Source organism: Eumetopias jubatus, unplaced genomic scaffold, assembly GCF_037043125.1.
Source record: "Eumetopias jubatus isolate StellerSeaLion01/CBP00866 unplaced genomic scaffold, mEumJub1_p1.0 scaffold_94, whole genome shotgun sequence".
Classification (NCBI taxonomy): Eukaryota; Metazoa; Chordata; class Mammalia; order Carnivora; family Otariidae; genus Eumetopias; species Eumetopias jubatus.
In genome coordinates this window covers 207865-232135 of record NW_028274900.1, presented here as the reverse complement: position 1 = coordinate 232135, position 24271 = coordinate 207865, and the positions used below count along the sequence as shown (strand labels likewise).

At 41.7% G+C, this 24271-nt stretch overlaps 1 protein-coding gene across 14 annotated transcripts in view; it reads left to right on the top strand.

Annotated features, from left to right (window-relative positions):
- Positions 1-24271, top strand: part of LOC114207991 (putative phospholipid-transporting ATPase IIB) — an 80225-nt gene that overhangs the window by 15207 nt on the left and 40747 nt on the right. For 12 of the 14 annotated variants that reach the window (XM_088020635.1, XM_088020640.1, XM_088020636.1 and 9 more), the window contains exons 2-5: positions 2917-3090; positions 8344-8448; positions 15750-15900; positions 18782-18882. In XM_088020635.1, coding sequence (XP_087876761.1) covers positions 2917-3090; positions 8344-8448; positions 15750-15900; positions 18782-18847 — 496 coding nt within the window. In that variant the 3' untranslated portion in view covers positions 18848-18882. Of the gene's footprint in view, positions 1-2916; positions 3091-8343; positions 8449-15749; positions 15901-18781; positions 18883-24271 lie in introns of those variants that run through there. The other 2 variants (XM_088020647.1, XM_088020648.1) reach the window with 2 other exon arrangements.

Here is a 24271-nt window from a genome sequence, read left to right as displayed (position 1 = left end):
GACCTGAGCTGAGGCAGACCCTTAAGTACCTGAGCCATCCAAGCGTCCCTTTCTGTTACTGATTTTTATTTTTTTTATTTTTTAATTTTTTTATTTTTTTTTTAAAGATTTTATTTATTTATTAGAGAGAGAGAATGAGATAGAGAGCATGAGAGGCAAGAGGTTCAGAGGGAGAAGCAGACTCCCTGCTCAGCAGGGAGCCCGATGTGGGACTCGATCCCGGGACTCCAGGATCATGACCTGAGCCGAAGGCAGTCGATTAACCAACTGAGCCACCCAGGCGCCCCTGTTACTGATTTTTAAAAGAAATTCCTTTATGGGGCGCCTGGGTGGCTCAGTCTTTAAGCATCTGCCTTCAGCTCAGGTCATGATCTCAGGGTCCTGGCATCGAGCCCCACATCGGGCTCCCTGCTCAGCGGGGAGTCTGCTTTTCCCTCTCCCACTCCCCCTGCTTGTGTTCCCTCTCTCGCTGTGTCTCTCTCTGTGAAATAAATAAATAAAATCTTTATTAAAAAAAAAAAAAGAAATTCCTTTATGGTAAGAGAACATACTTTGTCTAATTTCAGTTCTTTTGAATTTGTTAGTTTGTGTTATGGCCCAGGTTGCGGTCCGTGGGGATGAGTGTTCATTGTGCACTTGATGAGAACATTCTGCCGTACAGGGTGGAGTGCCAGGGTAGGTTCGCTGACAGTGCTGTCCATGTCTTTCTGTCCTTTCTGATACTGTTTCTTCCATTAATTACTGAGAGAGGAGTTACGAAGTCTTCCGGCAGTATTATGGATTTGTTTCTTTCTCCTTTTACTTACATATTTCATACTTTGTGTACTTTGAAACCGGTGGTAGGTGCATGCACATTTATGATTGTTAGAGCTTATGGGTGATTTGATCTTTTATCATTATGTAATGTTCTTCTTTATCCTGGGTGGTTCTTTCATTTTATTTTTTTGATGTCTTCTTTGTCTTATATTAGCTACTTTTTTTCCTTTGAACGAGTGTTTGTATCATATCTTCTTCCATCTTTTTACTTTTAATCTTTTAACATTATATGCCATTATATTTCAAGTATTATTTTTTTGTAGGTAGTGATTTTTGTCCTCCAAGTGACATTGGGTGACATCTGGACACATTTTTATTGTCACGACTGGGGGAATGCTGCTCCTGGCATCAAATGGGTAGTGGCCTGGTTTGCTGTTGAACGCTCCACAGTGCACAGGACAGCTCCATCAACAGAATTCTGAGACCCAAAATGTTAATGGTACCGCTGTTGAGAAGCTCCACGCTAAGGATTGCAATATACATAGCTAACTTTTCACTGTTCATATTTTACACTTAATGTAAGCTATGGAATTGCCTGCTTCTTACAGGTTAGCCGCCATATCCATTCACATCTTTCTACACTGAAAACTTCACCAGATGATGTGACAGCTTTTGCTTTCAATAGTCATACACGTTTTAAAGAATTTTGTGTTCTTTCTTTCCAAAAATCCAAGTTTCCTGATGGTATCATTTTTCTTCGTCTTGAAACTTTCTTTAGCTTTCTTTTGTATGAGGTCAGATGGTAACATACCCTCCAAGTTTTATCTTTCATCTGAGAATGTTTTTGTTCTGCCTTCATTCCTGGAGGATCTTTTTGCTGGATATAGAATTCTGGGTTGAGCCTTTTTCCCTTTCAGCACTTAGACATGGTGTTCTGGAGTTCCTGTCCTCTGGCCTCATCTCTCTCCATGAGAAGTCCATGGGCATTTGAATTGATGGGCTTCTCCATGTAATGAGTTGTTTTCTTCTGGCTCCTTCCAAGAATTTTTCCTTCATCTTTGCTTCGAGTAGTTTGATTAGTGTGCTTTTTGTGATTTCCTTTGACTTTATCCTGTTTCAGCTTGCTGTTGTCTTTAAGTAGATCGTAGTATTGTCTGGCACTCATTTATGCTGTAGTTGTGGGCTTGGTTGGTTTTATTTGTCTTGTATAAAGTCTGTGGACTTCAGAGGGTGCGAGGGGAAATTTCAGTTTCAGTGACTACTATCATGTCCCGGGGACACACAGGCCTGTGCTCTGATTTTTACAATTGAGGTGAATACCTACCACAGAGGTTTGATGTAAAATCAAATAAGATAGCATTCGTGGGCTCTGCATTCTACTTTCTGATGAATTCTTGGTTCTCAAAGTAAGCTTTTAGTTTTAAAATGTACATATGTCTGTGATTGAGGAGAGATAAAATGGGAACTTGATACAGTAGGCTGCCTGTTTTTGGAATCAGAAGAGGATTATTGAACTCTGAAAGGGATGCTGGTTGTGGAGGAAATTATTTCTTTGAATAGAAAATTCAGAAAAGGGAATAACAGAGACAGAGTAAGTGTAAGTGGGACATAGCATCCTTGCTGCGTATATCAAATCTGACAACAAACCAAGGGACCGTGTTCCCACCTTTCAAAAGAAGATACTTCCATAGTTCAAAAGTCACTTCCACGACTTTGATTGACAAATGTAAAGTTGGGCACATTTTACATCCAATCAATCTGTAGCAGAATATTTAGATATGACCTGGAAGTATACATTTTTTGCTAATATTTCGGGTGATTGTTTTTATATTCCTGAATTGAACACCATGAGTGGGTGGTACTGTTGAGCTGACTGTTCACACCAGTGGCTTTGTGGAGGGCTCCCCTTCTAGCGTGGTCATGTTCGCTTCGTTGGGCAGCCTGTTCTTTTCCTTCTGACCCTGGCTAAATACATTTTTTGTAAAGGAAAGTAGCATCCCTTATTTATAATGGTTTGCCTCCGCTGTAGACAGCTTAGTTTGAAGAAACAAGAAAAATGTGGTTAGTAGAATGGGACCAGCTCTTGTCTTAAATAATACCCTTACTGGTGACAGAAGGCTGCTTGGCCTGCCTCAGCATTCTCTCCTTACCTCTGACCAGGTACCAGCTGGAAGATGAGTCTGCCCATTTGGATGAAATGCCATTAATGATGTCTGAAGAAGGCTTCGAGAATGATGAAAGTGATTACCACACGTTACCACGAGCTAGGATCAGACAGAGAAGAAGAGGACTAGAGTGGTTTGTCTGTGGAGGATGGAAGTTCCTCTGCACCAGGTTTGTGATCTCTTGCTGCCTAATTTCCTATGCTCTCAGGTATACAGTTAAGGTATTTAGAAGCTCGGCTTCTAACATACTTATTTTTATATCAAATAAAGAAGACACTCTCAATGAAATGACATAACGGAAAGTGTTAAACATCAGTCAAAACCAAACATTGCTAATCAGAAAAGGACAGAATGCCAAGTTCACGTTCTTTTTTTAAAGATTTTATTTATTTATTGGTCAGAGGGAAACAGAGAGCACAAGCAGGGGGAGCGGCAGAGGGACAAGCAGACTCCCCGCTGAGCAAGGAGCCTGATGTGGGGCTCGATCCCAGGACCCTGGGGTCATGACCTGGAGCTGAAGGCAGATGCTTAATCGACGGAACCCCCCAGGCGTCCTCAAGTTCACTTTTTTTGTGCGACATTTAAATGTTTAGAAAATGGAGAAAGATTAGTGGTTTTGTATTGATTGCATGGTAGAGTCAATTCTGGTCACTGTGTCAGCATTTGTAAACCGTGCTCTCTTCCATCTTCGGTCCTGCTCTCATCCAGAAAGGCAGGTAGGGGCCTGTAAAATGCAGTTTAATAATACTGGAACTCTGTGTATTATTTGACTCAAATGCTTTGACTTGGAAGAAGATTCTTCAGTAAATTTAACCAGAAAGAAACAAAGGTAAGACCTGCTCATATTTAAACAAGTTCACTGGTGGTTGAGATAAACTTCATCAGCTGTGCTCACCCTTGACTTTAGAGGCTGGTCTGTGAAACCACACTCTGTGTCTAGGACACTTGGCCATTGACTGTCCTCCAGCCCTAGGGACAGGTAGAGCAAGATTTCAGCTGACTGATGCCAACATAACTTGAGTGGGGTATGTCGAATAAATTACTGCTTCGATAGTCTTTCTGCTCTTTAAAGTTTGTGGTCAGTGCCTTTCTTAACCATCATGAACTTAGATCCCTTTGACCATAAAAGAGATACAAGTCATTGTAGAAAGATATCTTATTTATCATCCTCATTATCTCTTTAGAAGTTTGTAAAAAGATGTTTTTACAACCAATTTGATTTTGGGGTCGGCTCACATAGTGGTATTCAAACAGTGGTGTGTGGACTCCCAGGGACTCTGAGGAATCCCTCAAAGAGATCGACCACGCAGAATCGGGAAGTGAGCCTGAGCAGGATTTAGGCTTATCACCCCCTCTCAGCTTCCAATTAGTGTCTGTCTTTATCTTTCCTGTGTATTGTAAGCTTTTCATATGAAGAAGGAATTTCATGGCTAAACAAGGTTTTAGAAATCACTGACTTGTGTTACTAATTTTTAATGAGTGAGACAGTTTTTTCACAAAACATTTTCTAGGTTAAATAGCCAATATTCCTGGAGTATTCTTTGGGGGTACTTAACCTTGTCTAGACTTAATTCCTTTTAACAGTTGCAGGGCTATGCGGAATTGTTTTTTCTTGTGTCCCTTGTGATGCTTTGTGCTTTTCAAGGGGTTTATCTACTTTCAAATATATAAATTCCTGTAATAGAAAATGTATGAGGTTCTGGAGGGATGTCACATTTTATTATTCCTGATATTGTTCATTTATCTCTCCCTTTTCCCTGTTAATCTTGATAGGAGGTTATCAGTTCTTTTCAAAGAGCCAAACTTCTGGTGTTGTCTTTGCTTTTGAAATTTTCAGCTTTTATCATGAAATAAATCCAGACTTGAAATAAATTCACTTTTATCTTGAAATAAATCCAAACTTATAGAAAAGTTGCAAGAATTCCTCCTATGCCCTTTGCCTAAGATCACTAATGTTTAATCTTTTGCCACATTTATTGACCATTCTCTTTATATCTCACTGTTATTTTCAGAGTGATTTCAGACGAGGTTGCTTGTTACTTCACTCCTCTTTGATCTTAGTGTTCCGTGCATGTTTCTTAGGAAGAGGCTATTTTCGTACATGGCCACCAGGCCGTTGCCACGTTCAGGAGATTTTGCTCTGACACAGCTCTGTCTCCTGCCCACAGAGCACCCTTCCTCTCTAGGCTGGCCTGGCATTTAGGTGGCCATCTCCATGAGCCATCTCCATGAATCTGGAGCCACTCTTGCCCTAACTTTGTCTTGCATTCCATTGATGTTTATGGGAACTACACAACAGGTATTTTATAGAACATTTCAGATTTTGGTGTGTCTGAGGTCTCCTCGCCATTAGATTCAGGTTAAACATTCTCTGGGACACTGTATGAGTGACACTGTGTCCCTCTTAGGATGTCTGCTTCCTGTGTCATTGAAGTCTGGTCTGCCCTTAATTGTTTTCATACTGAGTTGAACTTGCCTTTCTTTTTCTGGCTTCGTTAGATGGATTCTCAGGTCACCAGCATTGTACTGTTTTCTTTTTTAAAAATAGATGCATTTCAGTTTTGACACATGGTATTATTATTACTATTTAGTTCAAAATATTTTGATTTACATTGCCATTTCTGCTTTAGTTGATGTTCAATTTAGAACCATGCTGATTAATTTCCAGTCAGGAATTTTCCTGATTATCTTTTTGTAATTGACTGTTATCTTTTTTTTTTAAAGATTTTATTTTTTATTTGAGAGAGAGAAAGTGAGAGCAAGAGAGAGAGCACAAGCAGTGGGAGAGGGGCAGAGGGAGAGGGAGAAGCAGACTCCCTGCTGAGCTGGGAGACTGGAGACACTGGGGCTGGATCCCAGGGTCCTGAGATCATGATCTGAGTTGAAGTCAGACGCTTCATCGACTGAGCCACCCCGGTGCCATGTGATCGACTTTATCTTAATTCCACTGTGGCCCGAGAACATACTTGGGACTTTTTTCTTTCAGTCTCTGTAATGTGTTGAGACTTACTTTATGATTCATCGTATATGGGCAGTGTTAGTCAATTTTCTGTGTGTATTTGAAAAGAATTTGTACTTTTCTGTTGACTGTGTTGCTGTGTGTTGCTTTTTTTTGAAAAGATTTTATCCATTTATTTGATTAATTTGTTAATAGTCTTGTTTGAATCTTCTGTATTCATATTCGAAGTTTACTTATCAGTTACTGAGAAACTTGTGTGAGTCTCAACATCTTTGAGGATGTGTCTACTGCTTTAAATTATGTCAGTTTTGCTTTATATATTTTAGAGTATGTTATTAGATGATGCGAGTGTAGGGTTACTAACGTACTGTTGGATTGATCTTTATCTGATAATATTTCTTCTATGTGGGCTCATAATGTCTATCTTCAATGAAATGATACCAGCTTTCTTTATTTTTATTTCTTTATTTTAATTCCAGTTAGTTGACATGCGGCGGTATATCAGCTTCAGGTTTCCATACATCACCCTGTGCTTAACACAAGTGCCCTCCTTCATCCCCTTCACCTGTGTCCCTCCCCCACCCACCTCCCTCTGGTGAGCGTCAGTCTGTTCTCTGTTCTTAAGACTTGTTTCTTGGTTTGTCTCTCTCTTTTGCTCTCTCTCTCTCTCCCAGCTTTCTTTGATTAGTATTTGCATGGTATATGATTTTCATCCTTTTACTTTGTTTTATTTAAAAAAAAAAACTTTTCTGGGGGCGCCTGGGTGGCTCAGTTGGTTAAGCATCTGCTTTCAGCTCATGTCATGATCCCAGGGTTCTGGGATCAAGTACCACATCAGGAGCCTGCTTCTCCCTCTACCCGTGCCCCTCTCCCCTGCTCATGCTCTCTCACTCCCCCCTCTCTCAATAAATAAAATCTTAAAAAAAAAAAACCTTTTCTTTTGAAATAATTACAGCTTTACAGGAAATTGCAAACTTAGTATAGAGGGGTCCTGCTTATCCTTCACCCAGTTCCCCCCAGTGGTTGCATCTTTCTTTTTTTTTTTTTTTTTAAAGATTTTATCCATTTGTTTGAGAGCGAAAGAGTGAGCCTGAGGTGGGGAGGGGCCGAGGGAGAGGGAGAAGCAGGCTCCCTGCTGAGCAGGGAGCCCCAGGTGCGACTGGATCACAGGACCCTGAGCCAAAGGCAGCCGCTTAACTGACTGAGCCACCCAGGCGCCCCGCAGTGGTTGCATCGAACCAGAAAGTTGATGCTGGTGTAAACTGTGTATAGTTCACTACGTTTTACTACATGTGCAGGTCTGTGTAACCACCACTGCAGTAAAGATACAGAACTGTCCCATTACCGCAGGTGTCTCCTATCTGCTGCCTTCTATAGTCATGTTCTCTCTCCTACCCCAGGCCCTAGCCTCTGGCAACCACTAATCCGTCTCTATTTCTATAATTTTAATTTTGAGAATGTCAAATAAGTGAAACCATTCCATTTGTGATTTTTGGAGATTGGCCTATTCCGATCAACACAGTGCCCTTGATAACCACTCACGTAGTTGTATCGATAGTTTTTCCTTTTAACTGCTGACTGGCATTCCAGGGGATGGATGAATGTTTGTTTAAGCATTCACCTACGATAGGACATTTAGGTTGTTCCAAGTTTTTGGATGTTCCAAATAAAGCTGCTATGAATCATCATGTACAGGTTTTTTTTTTTTGTATGGACATAAGTTTTCCTTTCTCTGGGCTAAATGCTCAGGAGTGCGGTTGCTGGGTTACATAATAAGCATATGTTTAGTTTTTTATGAAGGTGCTGAACTGTTTCCCGGAGTGGTTGTACCATTTCACATTCCCACCAGCAGTGAAGGAGAGATTCAGTATCTCCTTGTCAACCTTGTTGTCACTGTTTTTTATTTTAGCTGTTAGAATATGTGTGTACTGACAGCTCATTGTGGCCTCAGGTTGTTTGCATTTTCTAAAGGCCTAGTGAGGTTGACTGTCTTATTTGCCATAGGCATGTCGTCTTCAGTAAATGTATCTGTAGGTCCATTCCATTTTCTTCTTGGTTTGGTTTTTTTCCTGGTGAAGTTTTAAGAGTTCTTTATATATTTCACTTGTGAGTCTTCTGGTAGGTGGGTAGTTTGCAAATATTTTCTTCCATTCTGTAGCTTGTCTTTTCATCCTCTAAGAGTTTTTCCACAGATCCAAAGTCTTTCATTTTGATGAAGTCCAACTGTTTGTTTTTTTTCTTTTGAGCACTGCGCTTTGATTGTCATGTCTAAGAACTTTTCACCCAGCCCTGTGTCTCAAAGATTTTCTTTTGTAAGTTTTATAGTTTAACATTATTTAGATCCTTTTTGAGTTATTTTTGTACAAGGTGGGAAGTTTTGGTTTAGATTTATTTTTTGCCTATGTATATCCAAATGCTCCAGCACCATTGTTGAATTGCTTTTATGCCTGTGTCTCTGGTCAGTTGGCTGCACACGAGTGGGGCTTGTTGCCTGTATTGTCCCTTCGTCTGCCCTGCTAGTGCTACCCAGTCTGGAGAACTGTCTCGTTATCTAAGTCTTCAAATGGGGTAGGTTGATTCCTTGTATTTTATTCTTTTTCAAGATTTTCTTAGCCCTCTAGCTATTAGGCCTTTCCATAGACATTTTAGAATAATCTAGCCCAGTCTGTAAAATCTTTTCAGGGATTTTGATAGGAATTATGTTTTACCTGTATATTAACTTGGGGGAAATGACATGTTTACTGTGTTGAATCGTCTAGATCACCGTTTACCTCTCTCCATTTATTGAGAACTTTGACCTTTTTATCAGCATTTTGTAGTTTTCAGTACACAGGTCTTATACGTGTTAGATTTATTCCTAAGTATTTCTTTTTTTTTTTTTTTTTCCTTTTTCCTTCTTCATGTTTATAACTGGTATTTTAAATTTTGGTTTCCACATGTTCATTGCTGGTGTATAGAACTAGAGTTGGATTTTGTGTTTGTCTTGTATCCTATAGCCTTGCTAAACTTACTGTTAGTGCCAAGAGTGTTTGTGTAGATTCCGTGTAATTTTCTACTTGGACAATCCTGTCATCTGCAAACAGTTTTATTTCTTTGTTTTATAGCCTGTATGCCTTTTCTTTTCTTTTTTTGCCTTATGGGTCTGTCTGGAACATACACTATTACATGGAATAGCAGTGGTGAGTGTACCTTCTTGCTCCTTGTTCATAGTCCTAGAAAGCTTTCAGTATTTCACCATTAAGTATGATGTGAGCGATGGATTTTGTTTTTTTTTTTTCCTAGATTGCTCATCTAAAACTATTGACAGTTTTCTTAATTAAAATCTATCTTGTATTGGGTTAGTGTTCATACAGACAATCCTGTCAGATTCAGAAGCAGGATCTGGAGATGGAGGTTTCAGTGTCCTGTCATCATTGGGATTAAGGGGAGCCACACAGAAGGATGACGTTTCTGAAAACGTCAAGGGACATGTGGTGTAGGTCTTTGAAAAATAAAGGAAAGGGACACCTTGGGGGAGACAGACAGTTTTGGGAAGGAAGACTACTATCCATCCTTTTAGGCAGGGGGAGGGGTAGGAGTGGAAGAGTGAAGTGGTGGTGGAGAGGATGACTTTTACCGTTAGTTGGGAACGTGGGGTCATTTGAGTGGGGAGGCGACCGGGATTCAGATGAGGACTGAGAACGTGGGAGAATCGGTCGTGCTTTGGTGGAGAGATCAGTAACCAACGACGGAAGGTCAGTAGTCGTGCATTTGTATGGAATCCAGTGTCATGTTAGGACTGTCTGTCCGTGAGAGAGCCTGACCTGTCGCAGACTTGGCAGTGGACGTGTGGCTGTGGGAGCTGGGGGTGGGGGTGCCCCGGGCTGTGAACCGAGGAAAGAGCTTGCAGCAGAGGAATCTGGGTGGAGCCGCCATTAGAAGTCATCTTTTCATGGCTGTGGTGTGCAGCTCACAGCTGTGTGTCCTCCACGCGCGCAGGGCGCAGGGACGAGTGGGAGCCGTCCTGCTGGTGCTCTTCTCCATGGTACGCACCTTCTTCGGGAGCTGGGCGTCCATTCTCAGCGCTGTCTACAGCCAAGAACTGGAAAAGTCCCTCTTGTGATGATCTGGGGCCAAGCCGGAAACTGAACCAAGGTCTCCTTTGACAAACCAAAGCCCTTGCTCTTTGCTCTGTGGCCTGGGAAAAGTGCTAGGGTGAGGAGTTGTGCTCCAAAAAGGCTAATCCTGACTGGTGTCTGTAAGTGGATAAAGGCCGGTCTCGCCATCCTAAGGGGAACCCGGCATGAGGATCGCTGGAGTCGAGGAGGCTGAGAAGCTGTATCTGTGTGCGTGGAGAATCACTGAATGAATGCTACAGGAGCCGTCAGAGATGGCTGAAAACACAGAGGAAGTGGGCGTGGGTACTGACCGGCACAAACTCTGAGGACACGGACCGGTTAATGTTAATGCTGTGGACTCTAAAATTAGGGGGCTTGTGTGCTATGGAAGTGGTACTTAATCCGTGCTCCCAAATAGTTGCCAACAATTACGGACTTTTAATGTTAGGAGTCTTTTCATAGTGTTGAAAACATTGTTGAATTTATTTTTTGAAAGTTTTATTTATTTAAGTAATCCCCACACTCAACATGGATCTTGAACTCACGATCCCGAGATCAAGAATCACACACTTTTCTGACTGAGCCAGCCAGATGCCCCCATTGTGGAATTATTTTTGGTCTTTTATAGCACTTTGTTTTTACCAAATGGAACATAGACAAATTTTGGATTTTATTTGTAATATGTTACTTTTTTTAAAGGAAAATGTTAATATTCCAGATCTAGATGTTAGCAAAACACCCATGTCTGGGGGACATTAAAACAATAAAACATAATAGATGTGTATATAAACTCTTTATCTCTGTAAGTGGTGATCGTGTAGAAAAAACTAACTGAACCATGTTGGTGGTTTCTAATCAGTCTGTATGGCACTGACGTGTGTCTTTTTTGCTGTACGGAATAAGCAGTGATCCAGGATATTGTCGGCGCGCTTCTTGTTCAGTGCTATCTGCCATACTGAGAAATTACTGTTTAAATTAAAAACTGCACCTTGGGTGCCTGGGTGGCTCAGTCGGTTAAGCGTCTGCCTTCGGCTCAGGTCATGGTCCCAGGGTCCTGGGATCGAGTCCTGCATCGGGCTCCCTGCTCGGCAGGGAGTCTGCTTCTCCCTCTGACCCTCCCCCCTCTCATGCTCTCTCTCATTCTTTCTCTCTCAAATAAATAAATAAAATCTTTAAAAATAAATAAATAAAAACTGCACCTTACACAACAAAATTGTACATCTAACAACTTAGATTCGTTTTATTTTCTTCATTTCTTACAGATTTTTATTTTTGAGTATTTGTTACTTTTTTCCCCCTAAATGTTAAGCATTATAAAATACAATGTTTATTAACATTATTAGGTGTTGGATCAATGAGTAGGAGATACATAAAATTACTTAGTTTAATTGTAGGAGGAAATGTTGGTGAATATTGCAATAAAGGTAGGTAGCAAATAACAATAATGAGTTGTAAGTATTTCAGTGTATCTCTGTAGACTCTGACTAGTGAGGCTTATTTTAAAATTATTCTTCCTAGTTTTAGCAACTGAGTGGGCTTTAATTTCTTCATGGCTTAAAAACTGCTTTCTCATTTTTATTATTTGGTAAAAATTGCAGCTCTGACACATTGAAATTTTACTGTAATCTGCCCTCTAAAACTTGGACTGTCCTTCCTGTGAGTTCCTGTGATGCACGTCGATACGCTAGTTCTCTGGGGCTGGTGGTGGTGTCTTTCTCATGAGACTTAGATTTCACTTCTTACTAAAAGTCACTTTGTCCCTTAGGAAAGTGGAGCCACTGAGGACATTTTCATAGGAACAGTGGACTGGATAGGTGGGGTGGGGGCGGGGGCGGGATGTCAAACACCGGAACTGTTCCTGTTCTTAGTGGGTCTCTACACTTTCAGGGAATCTGCAGCACATGTGCAGTGCAGAAGCGTGGGGAGATGCTAATCTTTGAAGAAGATAGTAGGCTGTGCTGCTCTTGGTAACCATGGGTACCTGTTGGATAGCATAAGTGTCTAAATTTGGTTGTGTTGGGAAGAAGGCTCTCTGAAGTTTGGGAGTTATATAACTATGGCTAGTTCAAGCTTTAGGAGACAGGATCTTGGTATATTAAAGATACTTTATTTAATATGAGAGTATTACTTTGATTATAGAGGCCTTTGTGAAAAGCTGCTAATCCTACAATGTTGTAAGGAAGAATACACTTTGTGCAATATTGGATTTAGTGTCACTTTGCCTTGATGATGGCAGGTGACTTATATATAAATGGGGAGTGTCCCCTGAGTGATCACACATTTAGAAAATGCTCCGTCTGCATGGAAGTATTATCAGCTGCGGCTCCTGGTTATTTTCTCCCACCGTCTCTGAGGTTCTCCCTTTCCGTATCAGTATTGACCAGTATATTTTACTAAAAAATTGTCCATAATTTTATTTTCCTGCTTAGCTCTACAACTTAGTAAGGCTTACATTTACTTTTTGGGTTACAGATTTTGTTTTGTTTTGTTTTAAATGTTTGGTGTTTATGCCCTTTACTCTTTGCATTCAAGTCACCTGTCTTCCTTTCTGGTCCTGCTTTCTGTCTGCATCATCCAGTGGCAATTCTGGTGGTGCTCCAGGCTTGTAAAACCTCAAGCGTTGTTTTCATTTAATTTTGTGAAATAGCGTGTGATTTGATTATGGCTAACGACAACTTGCTTCTGTGCTTGCATAAGGAAATAATTAGTAATAACACTTTTGTTTCTTGATAGTTCTTAGTAGCAAAGTGTTACAAATAGTTGAGTTACATCTCGGAAGTCTGGGGATCTTGGGTTTTTTTTTTCCCTCTACCAGTTTGTAGAGAAAAAAATTAGTAAACTGTTGAGTTATATGTGTTTTTAGCCCCTGGTATTTAATTTAGAGTTTATAGCGTGGAAGGCTTTGGAACTTCGTGGGTCGTCGGTTGCAGGTACAGCACACAGTGTGTTGTGTTGAGGTTTTTCTTCTGGCTGTGGTCTGCAGCGTTCATGTGACGCAGAGTGGTTTTGCATTTGTAGAGCCTTTTGCCGTAAACTCGGTAAAATCCACGTTTCCTAAATTTTGTATTTATTTTTCACACACTTAATTTTGCCTGTCTTCTATTTCATCTTAGATTTGTCTGACTTGTGTACATTAAACTGTCATATTAGGCAGTTAGGTGTTTCAGAACAAGAATTCGTATTTGAATACCTCGCTGGACGATTTTCGCCGTCATTGCAGCGCTGAAGGCTTGTGTCTCATCTGCTGGACCTGCTGCGCTGCGCTTCCCACGGGCAGCCCTGCCCCTGACACTCCCGTGACGTGGGAATGGTCTAGATCTGTGGTGTCCACTGTGGGAGCCAGTGGCCAGGACGGCTCTCGAGCCCTTGAAATGTGGCTAATGTGACCTTGGAACTGGGCTTTTTATTGCACTTCATGTGAATTCGTATGAAAATAGTCACGTGCGGCCGGTGGACGCTTCGCTGGGCAGCGCAGGCACGGACCCTTGTTGTGCCAGAAGGAGTGTTGGAGCCCTCGGAGTGTGACTCAGGGCGGCTGCGCGGTGCCGGCCGCGCCCCGCGGTGCGCCCCGCCCCCCAGCGCGCTCCGTCCCGTCACCCGCGCTCTCGCGCACGCGCACGCAGCCCCTCGAGCTGCGGGGCGCTCCTGTGGCGTCTGTGCCCTGCGTTTGCCGCGTTCTGACGGGCCCGGCCTGCCGTGGGGCGGCGTGAGCACTGCGCTGACGGGCTGCGCACAGTCGGGCTCTGCTCTCCGCTCTGCCCCCGCCTGGTTGTCTCGTCTCAGAGAAGTCATGTACCTTTCCGGCCTCCCGTTCCCGCCTGTGTAAAATGTGTGAGTCTCCCGTCGCTGTGGTGCCGCCGCAGGTGTCGGACTGATTACATCCCGAGGAGGGCAGAGCCCCTCCGAGCTCTCACGGCGTGTCTGTCTGGTGCAGCGGGACCGGAGGTGTTCGCGCCTCAGGAGAACGTGTTGTGTGCAACTAGTAAGAGGTTGGCGATTCAGAGCTGCCGCCGGGAAGGACTGGGGAAGGCCCCCCTGGAGCGCTGGGCTGTGCGGGCTGGTGCTGCGGGGAGGGGTGGGTGTGGGGCCGCGAGGTCTGCCGGTGGCCAGGGGAGTCGTGCTGGAGGGAAGAAGGCTCGCTAGAAGCCTGACCTTGGGGCAGGCCACGTGGTGAAAGCGACAGGAGGTGAGAAAGAGTGATTTGAAGCAGATTATATTGTATTTGAAGCCTTACTTAAGTTTTTGTTTCATTCAAGCATGAGCAAGATCACATATCCCTGATATTTTACTGAAATCTACTTAACCCTCCCCCCCCCCCCCGCCGCCAACAAAAGGCAGTAAAGGCGGGAATACGTACTGTGGCAATCTTATTCGCTTTAACAATATCCTGGTTTGTAACTGCTGGGATTTAAAAGTATCCTTTATGTGTGGAGGATGCTATCTGTTCTTAAAAGTTGAAGTGGGATGGGTCCTCGGGGGGTGGTTTAGAACCGACCTGCTTGGCTGTGCCCCTGGCACTCAGGATTGCCATCCCAAGGGAGCTCCTCAAGGTAGCAGTGCTCCCAGTCCTGCAGGCGGGCGAGAGGTGGATGCCCACACCTGGAGGGCACACTCCTGTCCTTCCGGACTGAAGATTTTCTGTGCACAGCTAAGAAATACGCAGAGATTCAGTAGAGATACACCGATTTCAGTTTATAGGATGCCACCGTGGGTGCTATCCAAAGTAAGGCGACTTCTGAAGATTGTGTCAGTGTGATTGGAGTAAAGGGCTAGTGCGCCCTCCCCACCTGCCGTGGAAGACATGCAGTGATTTCAAGATGGAAGTCCTGATATGCCAACTTCATTTTATAATCACACCTCCTGAGACTGACATTGTCACACAAAATTTCATGTTAATTTTTCAGCTGAGTCTGTCACAGAGTGAAGTTCAGAGCTTCTGCCTTTTGCTGCTGGCTTGCTGGTGTAGCCCAGACTACACCTAGAAGATACAGTTCAACAACCTGCCTTCATAAGCCATTCTAGGTCTCCTTCTGCAGTTTGGAGATTTGAGCAAAGCCAAACTGTTAATGCTGAAGTTTAAATTCACGATTCTTATTTTATGCTTAGTTTAGGCGATTTTGATACCTTTTCACCATTTTCTTAAGTATTTTGAGAAAAGTTTATTCTCTCTATCCAAACATAACGGTTTGGATGTCCAGGAAGTGGAAGTGTTTGTGCTGCTGGAGTCCTGACACTATGGCACATGGACGGACTGGAAGATAGCTTTGGCCCTATCCCCTTAAACATCAGTGTTCTTTCCCAATATTGAATGGAGCCGTAAGTCTTCATTTTATATGAATGCTACTAAAATAGTCCTCTTTAAGAGAGGAAAAGAGTGATTACCTGAGAGAGTTGATGTCCGAGGACCTTTGTCATCGGATCACTGAGCGGTGTATTGAGAATTGCAAACGACACGGCTCTCCTTTTCTCCTCATAGAAGAGCATTGATTGCTTCAGAAACTTAATGGTTTTGTCAGTAAGAGGGTCTAAACAGGGAAGATCATTTCCCTGAGGTTCTAGAAGTCATTATGCACTCATACAAGTCTCTTTCAGTGTTTTATGTCAAAGTTATTTCAGTATAACCTATTTGAAGATAACCTTTACAGATTAACATTTGATATGCTTTCGGTGTCTGGTAAATACAGAAACAATCAGTATTGGCTCTAAATATGTAGCATTAATTTAAACATTTTTTAAAAAGCATATATAATGAGTGTCTTTTTTTTCATGCAGTTGCTGTGATTGGCTGATAAATATTTGTCAAAGAAAGAGAGAACTGAAAGCTCGCACGGTGTGGCTTGGATATCCTGAAAAGTGTGAAGAAAAGCATCCCAGAAATTCTATAAAAAATCAAAAGTACAATGTATTTACCTTTATACCTGGGGTAAGACTATTACATTCTTAAGAATGGGTTTCATGTCAGAGATTGCTGGCTCCTTTTGTTTTCACTGTTTTTTTTTTTTATTTTTTAATTTTTTTTCCCGTTAATTGTGTCCTGTCCAAATCAGTGACCTTTTGCTTTTGAACCATTCATGTTTCACGTAGTTGTTAAATAATTCATGCGCACTTTTAATGGGTACATCATGAAGTTCAATGTGAGAAAATTTATAGTTTGACTTCAGTCCTAGATAAATATATTTATATTATTGTAGAAATAATCAAGCCTAAATTAAATTAACAGAAAATAAGTCTTAAGTTTTGTTTGTAGGTGAAGTGGAATGTTAAGTTTAAAGCCTGCCAAGGAACTTCATGATGAAAGTAAAATAATTTTTTATACAAACGTGACTCAGTAACAAAATATCTATAAGCATTGATAGATAATATTTTCTACTTCACATTATAAATTTCAAGCCATGTTATGTTGTTATATCATTAGTTATCTTTAATTAGGTATTATGGTAGGTGTAAATAATGAAGTTTAAATATTTCATTACTTTTTTTGTTGCTAGTGGTATTTTTGGCTTAAGATACAAAACTGAGTATGTATTTAGGATGATTGACTAATGTTTGGTTTTTGTACATTTCCTATTTTTATAGACCAATTTATTCGTCTTTCTAAAGGCAAAAGGAAGCTGGTACTGGTTATATTTCTATATCAAAGTTTCTGACACATTCTAGTTATTTGCTCTTATGCTCTTTACAATGGTAAAGTGAAATAAGGGCTGTTTTCTTTTTCATGTTTTAATTTAAATAATCATGCTGATTTTATACTGGGCATTGATTGCCCCTTACCACCCTCCCCCATCCATCTAATAGTTGGTGAATGCTTCATATCTAATTAACTCTTTAGTAAAACACACAAAACTACTGTCTCCGTCATTAAAAGATAGCTCTTTTGTCAGGATAATAAAATGTAAGCTGTCTTTCAGGCAGATAAATATTCTCATCTTTCTTGAATGAAGTTACTGTTTTCTTTAAATTTTAAATACTCGCAGATTGGCGAAGCATTGTACATTTTCCTAAAGGTCAAAAAGTTCATTCGGTAGACAACAGAGTATTGATTACAGTGGCTTAAAGCCCACAGTGCAGCCTCACTCTGACCAGAGCAAATCCCTGCAGCCCACCAGGATGGGCTGTGTCCTGAGAGCACCTGTTGGTGTGGCTGCACCACTGTTACCGTGTGAATTCTCGTTCTTAGATTGTCTCTTAAATTAGGCTTTTCATCTAAAACGTAGTATTTTAGAAACATTTGGTAATTGCACAGTAGGAATTCTATGCCATTTTTAGCACAAATGGCAATTTTTGAATTGCTAATAGATATAATTTATGCTACCTGAGATTTTAAAGAAATCACTGAGGAGAAAGAGCTTTCTCTCCTGCTGAGATTAATTTATGAAATGACTCAAAACATCTTTAGACAGCAATTGAATATGATTATGAATAGAAACGTGTTATCATTGTAGCTGATTTTTGAGTTGCACAAACAGCTGTATGGTAATGTAGAAAACTTCATTATATAAAAACTGTGGTTCCAGACTCTTTAAAAAGTCAACAATAAGTACTTAACCCATTGCTCTGCTCTTGTTAAAATTTCCATACCCTCCAAGTTGCATATAAAATGGCATCCAAAGAGATTTTGATTTGGAAGTTGCAAGGTTGTAAGTTTAATTGCAATGATAGTGTGCCGTTTGAATTATTCTCATCTATAAACATGAAATTTGTTCCATTTTGATTTTCAATTTAAATTTAATAATTTGAGAATTTGTAAATAGAAGTCTATTAATATATTGGCTCTTGGGTTTTCTTCCTTAAAAATAACTCTATTTGAATTAAAAAACAAAAACAAAGTTGCAGGATTTGCATTCCTAAAATTTTGTTGAAGAATACTTCTTTTGTATTTGAAAATATTATTGCAGATCAACTGCCAAGAGATTATAAAGAATATATAGGTCGCTGTCTTCCGGAGTTGGTGTGCAATTCACATACTTTTTTATGTCATTATTTCTTATACTTCGAGAGAAGTAAATAGAGGAGATTACGACAGTTTTTGTGAAGTCAAATTGTGTATGTTTTGCTTGTTCGCTCAGTTATTTTATTTTATTTTATTTTATTTTTAAAAGATTTTATTTATTTATTTGAGAGAGAGAATGAGATAGAGAGCATGAGAGGGGAGAGGGTCAGAGGGAGAAGCAGACTCCCTGCTGAGCAGCGAGCCAGATGTGGGACTCGATCCCGGGACTCCAGGATCATGACCTGAGCCGAAGGCAGTTGCTTAACCAACTGAGCCACCCAGGCGCCCCTCGCTCAGTTATTTTAAAGCTACCCAGATGTTCGTGTTCAGAAACGTGGCTATTATATTTTATTTTTTACCGTTTCATAAATATAAGGTTAATAGAACTTTCCCATTGAGAGTTTCTGAGTTATCAAGATACACATTTGTGTGTATATAAATAATACATTTATTGACTTACATTGGGAAGATTTCCCTATCTCATTTGCTTTGATATACATACAGAGATTTACAGAGGAGTGTGCAAAACTGGAAATTGTATACAAGAAAATAAAAACTTTTAGAGGATGCTTTTAACATAATTGGAAGTTCTAATTGTTTTTTCAGTTTATTTTAAATATAATTTTAAATAAATATATATGTAATTTAGTTATTGGGAAGCCAGTGTCAGAATTACTTAATTTACTGTAACTGAGGGCATATTGTCACTGTTTGATGGAAATATAGTTAGCTATTGTGCTGATTTAATTATTTAATTGAAGTTTTAAAGGTTGTCCTTGGAGACATTGTGTTAATTTTTTCTTTTCCTTTTTAGGTTTTATATGAACAATTCAAGTTTTTCTTGAATCTCTATCCTGCTCACAGTTTGTGCCAGCATTGAAAATAGGCTATCTCTACACCTACTGGGCTTCTCTGGTAAAAGAAAAGATTTTTGAAATTAAGTTAAATTATTAATATTTAGTATTTGGTTTTCAGAGTGGACATGGTTGAGAGATAAATCGATCAGGTTTTCAGAAGCATGATACTGCTGCTGTGCACCATTGGACTTCGCTTACAGGGTTTTCCAGAGCTCTGCCACTGACCGACTTCGCAGCCTCGCCAGGGGTGTTGGGCCCGTGCGCTGCCTGTGCGTCTTGGCTCAAAGGCCACTGGGCGCCTTTGCTGGTGGGCATGGGGGGTGGTCTCCTTGGGGCATCCTGTACGAGCCCTGTGATACCAGGTCTGTCTCTCCAGCCCGGCTCCCCCATGCCGATGGCGCTGTTGGGAACGATGGGGTGGGGTCTCCTCAGTGACTCTCTTGGCATCCTGATAGATGGGCACTTCTTCCCTTTTGGCTGAAGTAGCTCAGTCAGTAGTCCAGACAGTTTCTGGTTGGCAGCTCAGTGTGGGGAAGTTTTTGGAAGGCAGATGACACTTAACATCAAATATTTCAACTTCAGACATAATGCTGTTTTAATGGTTTGATGCTGTTTGCCAATAATTTTCATTAATTTTCAGCTTATACAGACAAAATGTGTGCCTTCTTTCTTCCTCTCACCTGGAAAAACGTACTGCTTCCTTTTGGCCCCCCAGCGAGGGTCTTCTCAGATGCACCGGGGAGGACTGGCAGAGGGGGCCGAAATCTCCCTGATGGGGTCCCTTCAACTAGCCCCTCCTGCTCCCATCCACACAGACTTTCGAGTAGCATGGATTTGAGCGGTGAAAGTCACTGCATTGTCCTACAAATACAAAATCACCGAATGAATGAATACATGTCCACTCTTTAAATTAGCAAGGTTGGAGGACAGCGGGGTTGTTTAAATAGGGTGGTCAAGGAAGGCCCCTCTGAGGGGCGGCACTCAAATGCTCTCCAGATGGCAGAGTGGCTGGGCCGTGTGCAGAACAGGGAAAAGAGATGTGCAGGCCAAGGGGCCGGGTGCTGGGGTGCTGCTGGAGCACAGGGACGCGGGGGCTGTGCTGGAAGGCAGGTCAGTGAGGGCTCCCATCTCCTCCTGAGCGGGAGAGGGAGCTGTCTGTGTCTGTGGGTGTCACACAGCACACAAAGGACACTGAGGCTCGGACCCCACTTGTCACAGGACAGCACAGCTGGTTCAGGCCGGACAGCTCTGGAGAGAGGACAGAGACTGTTGGCTTTGTTCCTCGCACCTTTCTTCCCCCGCAGGCAACTTCTGTTCTGCGTCTGAAATTCAGTTGTTACATCTCCTAATAATTTTACTACTTATGTTTGTGTCACTAAAATAATAGTATTGTTTGCATGCTTTAAAAAATCTATATAAAGATTATCTTACTGTCCGTTTCCTGTTGTATCACGCTTTTTTGGCTTATCATTTATTTCTAAAATGGATCCATGATGACACATTCACTTTTCACTTCTCTGAAGTACTCCATTGAATGAACATGTCCATCTTTCCAGAAAAAGAGACTTTGAGGTTTCTTCTCATTTTTCACAGTTACAGACTTTGCTATAATGGTCACTGTGATTGTATGTTGTGCCCTGTGCATGTGAGCCGGAGACCCCTTAGGCTGTGTGCATCCTGGAAGTCTGAGTGACAGACTGCTCCTTACTTTTCCCAGTTTCCAATAAAAGCAGTAGAGCATGACAGAAATTTTAGAGCATAGAGAAAATACTGGCTCATCCTAAAAACACAACTATACTTACGATTTCAGTGTGTTTATTTCTGGCCACTTTTTCTATCCCCGGCTTCACGAGGTTGCCCTGAACCTCTTCAGTTTCACTCCCATCTTGGGTTGAAATTCACTTTAGCAGTGATAGTCTCAGAATTTAAGATCTTCTTAAAAATCTAAGGTAAAGTGTGTTCATTTCTGTTTTGCTTTTGCATCTTTCCTATTAACTGATTTCAGTAGCTTTTAACCAAAGAAAATGTTAGTTTTAGATGGATTCCTGATGAGGAATTCATGCACAGAATTGACTGTATCGGCCAGAGCTGGAGTGAGAGCGTGCGTGTGAGCGTCAGTGCCTGTCCTTCTTGTGCTTCCGTGTGATGTTTACATCCTCTGACTCGATTGTCAGCTAGAGGCGTTGGAAGTACTTAGTCCTTCTCTTGTTGGCGTGTGAGAATTAACGACTGCATTTACAGAAGTGCCTAGGTCAGCCCCTGCTGCGGTGTTCAGGGAAGGGACATTGTTACTCTGCTGCACTTGTGTGTCAGGGGCCCCAAAGAAAGATGAAAAGCCCATTTTTCCCATTTGCGTAACGCTTAATGTTGCCTGGTGACATGCCTGGCCAGGTTCTCATGTCCCTGCTCTCATACCGCACCATTAGACCTCAGAAGTGGTCTGCTTTACGAAACCATGTCCTGTTGTTCTTTGGTTGGGTAGCAGCCACGATCGATGCCTTTCATCAGATAATCGATACTGAAGATTTGTTAGTATCTATGCTTGCACTGCTATATACATCTTAACCTCTGATTTAGCAAAACTCTTAAAAGGGTGATGTGTCCATTAGATTCACCTTTGAATCCAAGAGGCAGGCTGAGGTATATTGGTTCGTTGATCCAAAGTCACCTCAGAAAAAAATTTTTTTAAACTGAAAATTCAGATATTATATACAGAAGATCTTTTTTATTAATCTAGGCAAACTTAAAGAACCTTTAAACTAAATCTACATCTAAAATGTGTAAATGTATACACACACACATAATATATATATTTTTTATTTTTTTTAAAGATTATTTATTTGAGAGAGAGAATGAGAGAGAGAGAGAGAGAGCACATGAGAGGAGGGAGGGTCAGAGGGAGAAGCAGACTCCCTGCTGAGCAGGGAGCCTGATGCGGGACTCGATGCCGGGACTCTAGGATCATGACCTGAGCGGAAGGCAGTCGCTTAACCAACTGAGCCACCCAGGCGCCCTATATATATATTTTTTTTAAATAAAGGAGGTGTGCTTCAGCGGGATTCCTTCCTAGCTCCCGATTCCTTGCTCTTTCTTGACCACTGTGTTTGGCCCTGTCCTGTGTCGAGGGCCTGCACTAGCATGTGGTCCTTACACACACACTCAGTGTTTGACGTCTTTTCTCTGCCTGCTTTCTCAGGTTCTGTAAGTACCTGTAAGGTTGCCCAGAGGAAGGAATTAGTTAGCATTTCCAGATTCCTCCTTGCCAGAAGCCTGCCAGGGAAGCATAAAACCATCATACAGCCGGCAGTTATAAAATCTTACGTCTGACGTCCACTAATTTTAAACAGGGCACTTCACATTTGTTCTGCTCTCCACCTCGAGGGTATTTCTGAAGACAGTGATGGTTTAATAATCTTTCTATATCAAGCACTCTGGGCAATGTTATTTACTAGCTTCAGCTCTGATCTAATTTCTGTTATATTTGCCATAGAACAGGAGAGCAAACTGAAAATAAGTGATTTTACTGCATTCTTGTGTCAGAATGAAGATTACCTTTTGCATCATTCAGTTTCCACAGCAGCTCTTTGAGGAAAAGCTAGTGTAATCATAGTAACAAAACGGATTGTAATGCTTCTATCAGTTAATCGGGTAGAATAGATCTAGCCATGCAAGCGGTTCTTAGATAAAGGAGGTCTGGATCGTTAACACGGCATCTTCCACATAAGCTGTGTTCGTGGTATTTTGTTAATGGAAAGCCAGATAGACTGCGTAGGTGATCAGTCAGTCTGCGAGGACTCTGATTTTCGGTCCTTCCTTCTGTCCACTCTTTCTTCTGAGTGTCTCTGCATGTTGGAGGTGTGGATGGAGTATAGAAAGGAGAAACCAAATCATACCTGGACTTATACCTCCTGCTGTCCAGAGACAAACATGCTTAACATAAGCTGCACATTTAGTGTGACCTTTGCAAAGGTACGTGTGCTGCTTGTGTCTGAGTTTCCCTGTCTTAAGTAGAGCTAAGCGTTTCTGTGGCATTTAAAAGGTAGCTTATTTAAAATACATAGAAAAGTTTCTGGTGTGGTTAAACTGATATTCTATCAATAGAATTATATAATTATATAATTTAATATTTAATACATGATATATCAGTAGAATTTTTTCTCTTTTTATAAAAATACCTCTTGTTTTGGCACTTACTCCACATGGCCCCTGGGCCATCCGGAGAAGTGGGAAGAAGGAATTCTACTTTGTGGTACAAGATTTAGTCCCGGCCCATGAACCGGCTGTGTGACACATTCCTGTCAGGCATTGTGACTGACAGACTGATGCCACAAATACTGTGGTTTTGCTGTGGAATACCGTCACCCTCTTGGGTTTGCTTTTGGCTCTTCTAGGTGGCATTACTGTAGCTTCCATCTTTGACCTGCTTGGTGCTGAGGTCACGGGAAGGTCCAGGTACTCCTGTGGGGCCACTTGTCCACATCTTCCATAGGCCACCGGTCTGTTCTGATCCAGTTACGACCCAGTAGATCTAAACCCTAAAGGTGGAGGCCCATGTGTGGTAGACTCCAGTTGTTAAGAAGGAAATGGTGGCATGGCATCGGCTGTGCCTTTCTCGTCACCTGCTTTATGTTGCAAGGCTGGCTCTTGGGGCTTTTCTCAGGGTAGATATGCCGGCGACTGACATGGTAGTATGGGCGTGACACCTCTTGGTTGTTGCTGGTCCTGCACATCTGTCCTGTATTCAGGTCAACCCTAGATTTGAGGTGTGGCCCAGAGTGGCTTGCAGGTCCTAGCAGTCTTTGCCTGTGACCAGGGCTCTGTCTCCTTGAAGAGTGCTTCCCTCCAGTTTCAGAAGTTGGGACCTGCCCCTATTTGGTGATCTTCTCTAATATTACTGCCTTAGAAATGAGAGCTTATTTTCACTTCCTGAGTTCTTGGAAGCACTAGGAACTATTATGTTTTGTGGTTTATAATTACTTGATGAATGGAGAAGTAACTTTTGCTGTCTTTAAGTCATAGGTGTCCAGGGTGGAAGGCAGACTGACCTGGAGAGTCTAGGTGACATATGTATGTGTGGGCCTGTTCCTTGGAGAGGGGAGGTGAAAGTACACGTCCCAGGCAGAGGGCTCGAGCAGATCTGTAGTGCAGAAAACCTTCCCGGTGATGGTGCCACGTTTGCCTGATTCAGAGCCACTCCTCTGACAATACTGTCTTCAGTCTCTAAGGAACATAGGCTTGACAGCCATTGTCCCCTCTCTCTCTCAAGGCAAGGGGGTCACAAGTAGAATTGTAAGAATTACATATACACTGTGAACATGGTCTGCAACAGTAAATATTCTCCTGCATGAGAACAGCTGCATAGAACTGTATTTCCTGCTTCGGTGGATGCGTTATGTTTCCTGTTACTAAAACTCAGTTGAGACTTAGAGTTTTTGTTTTTAAAGTGG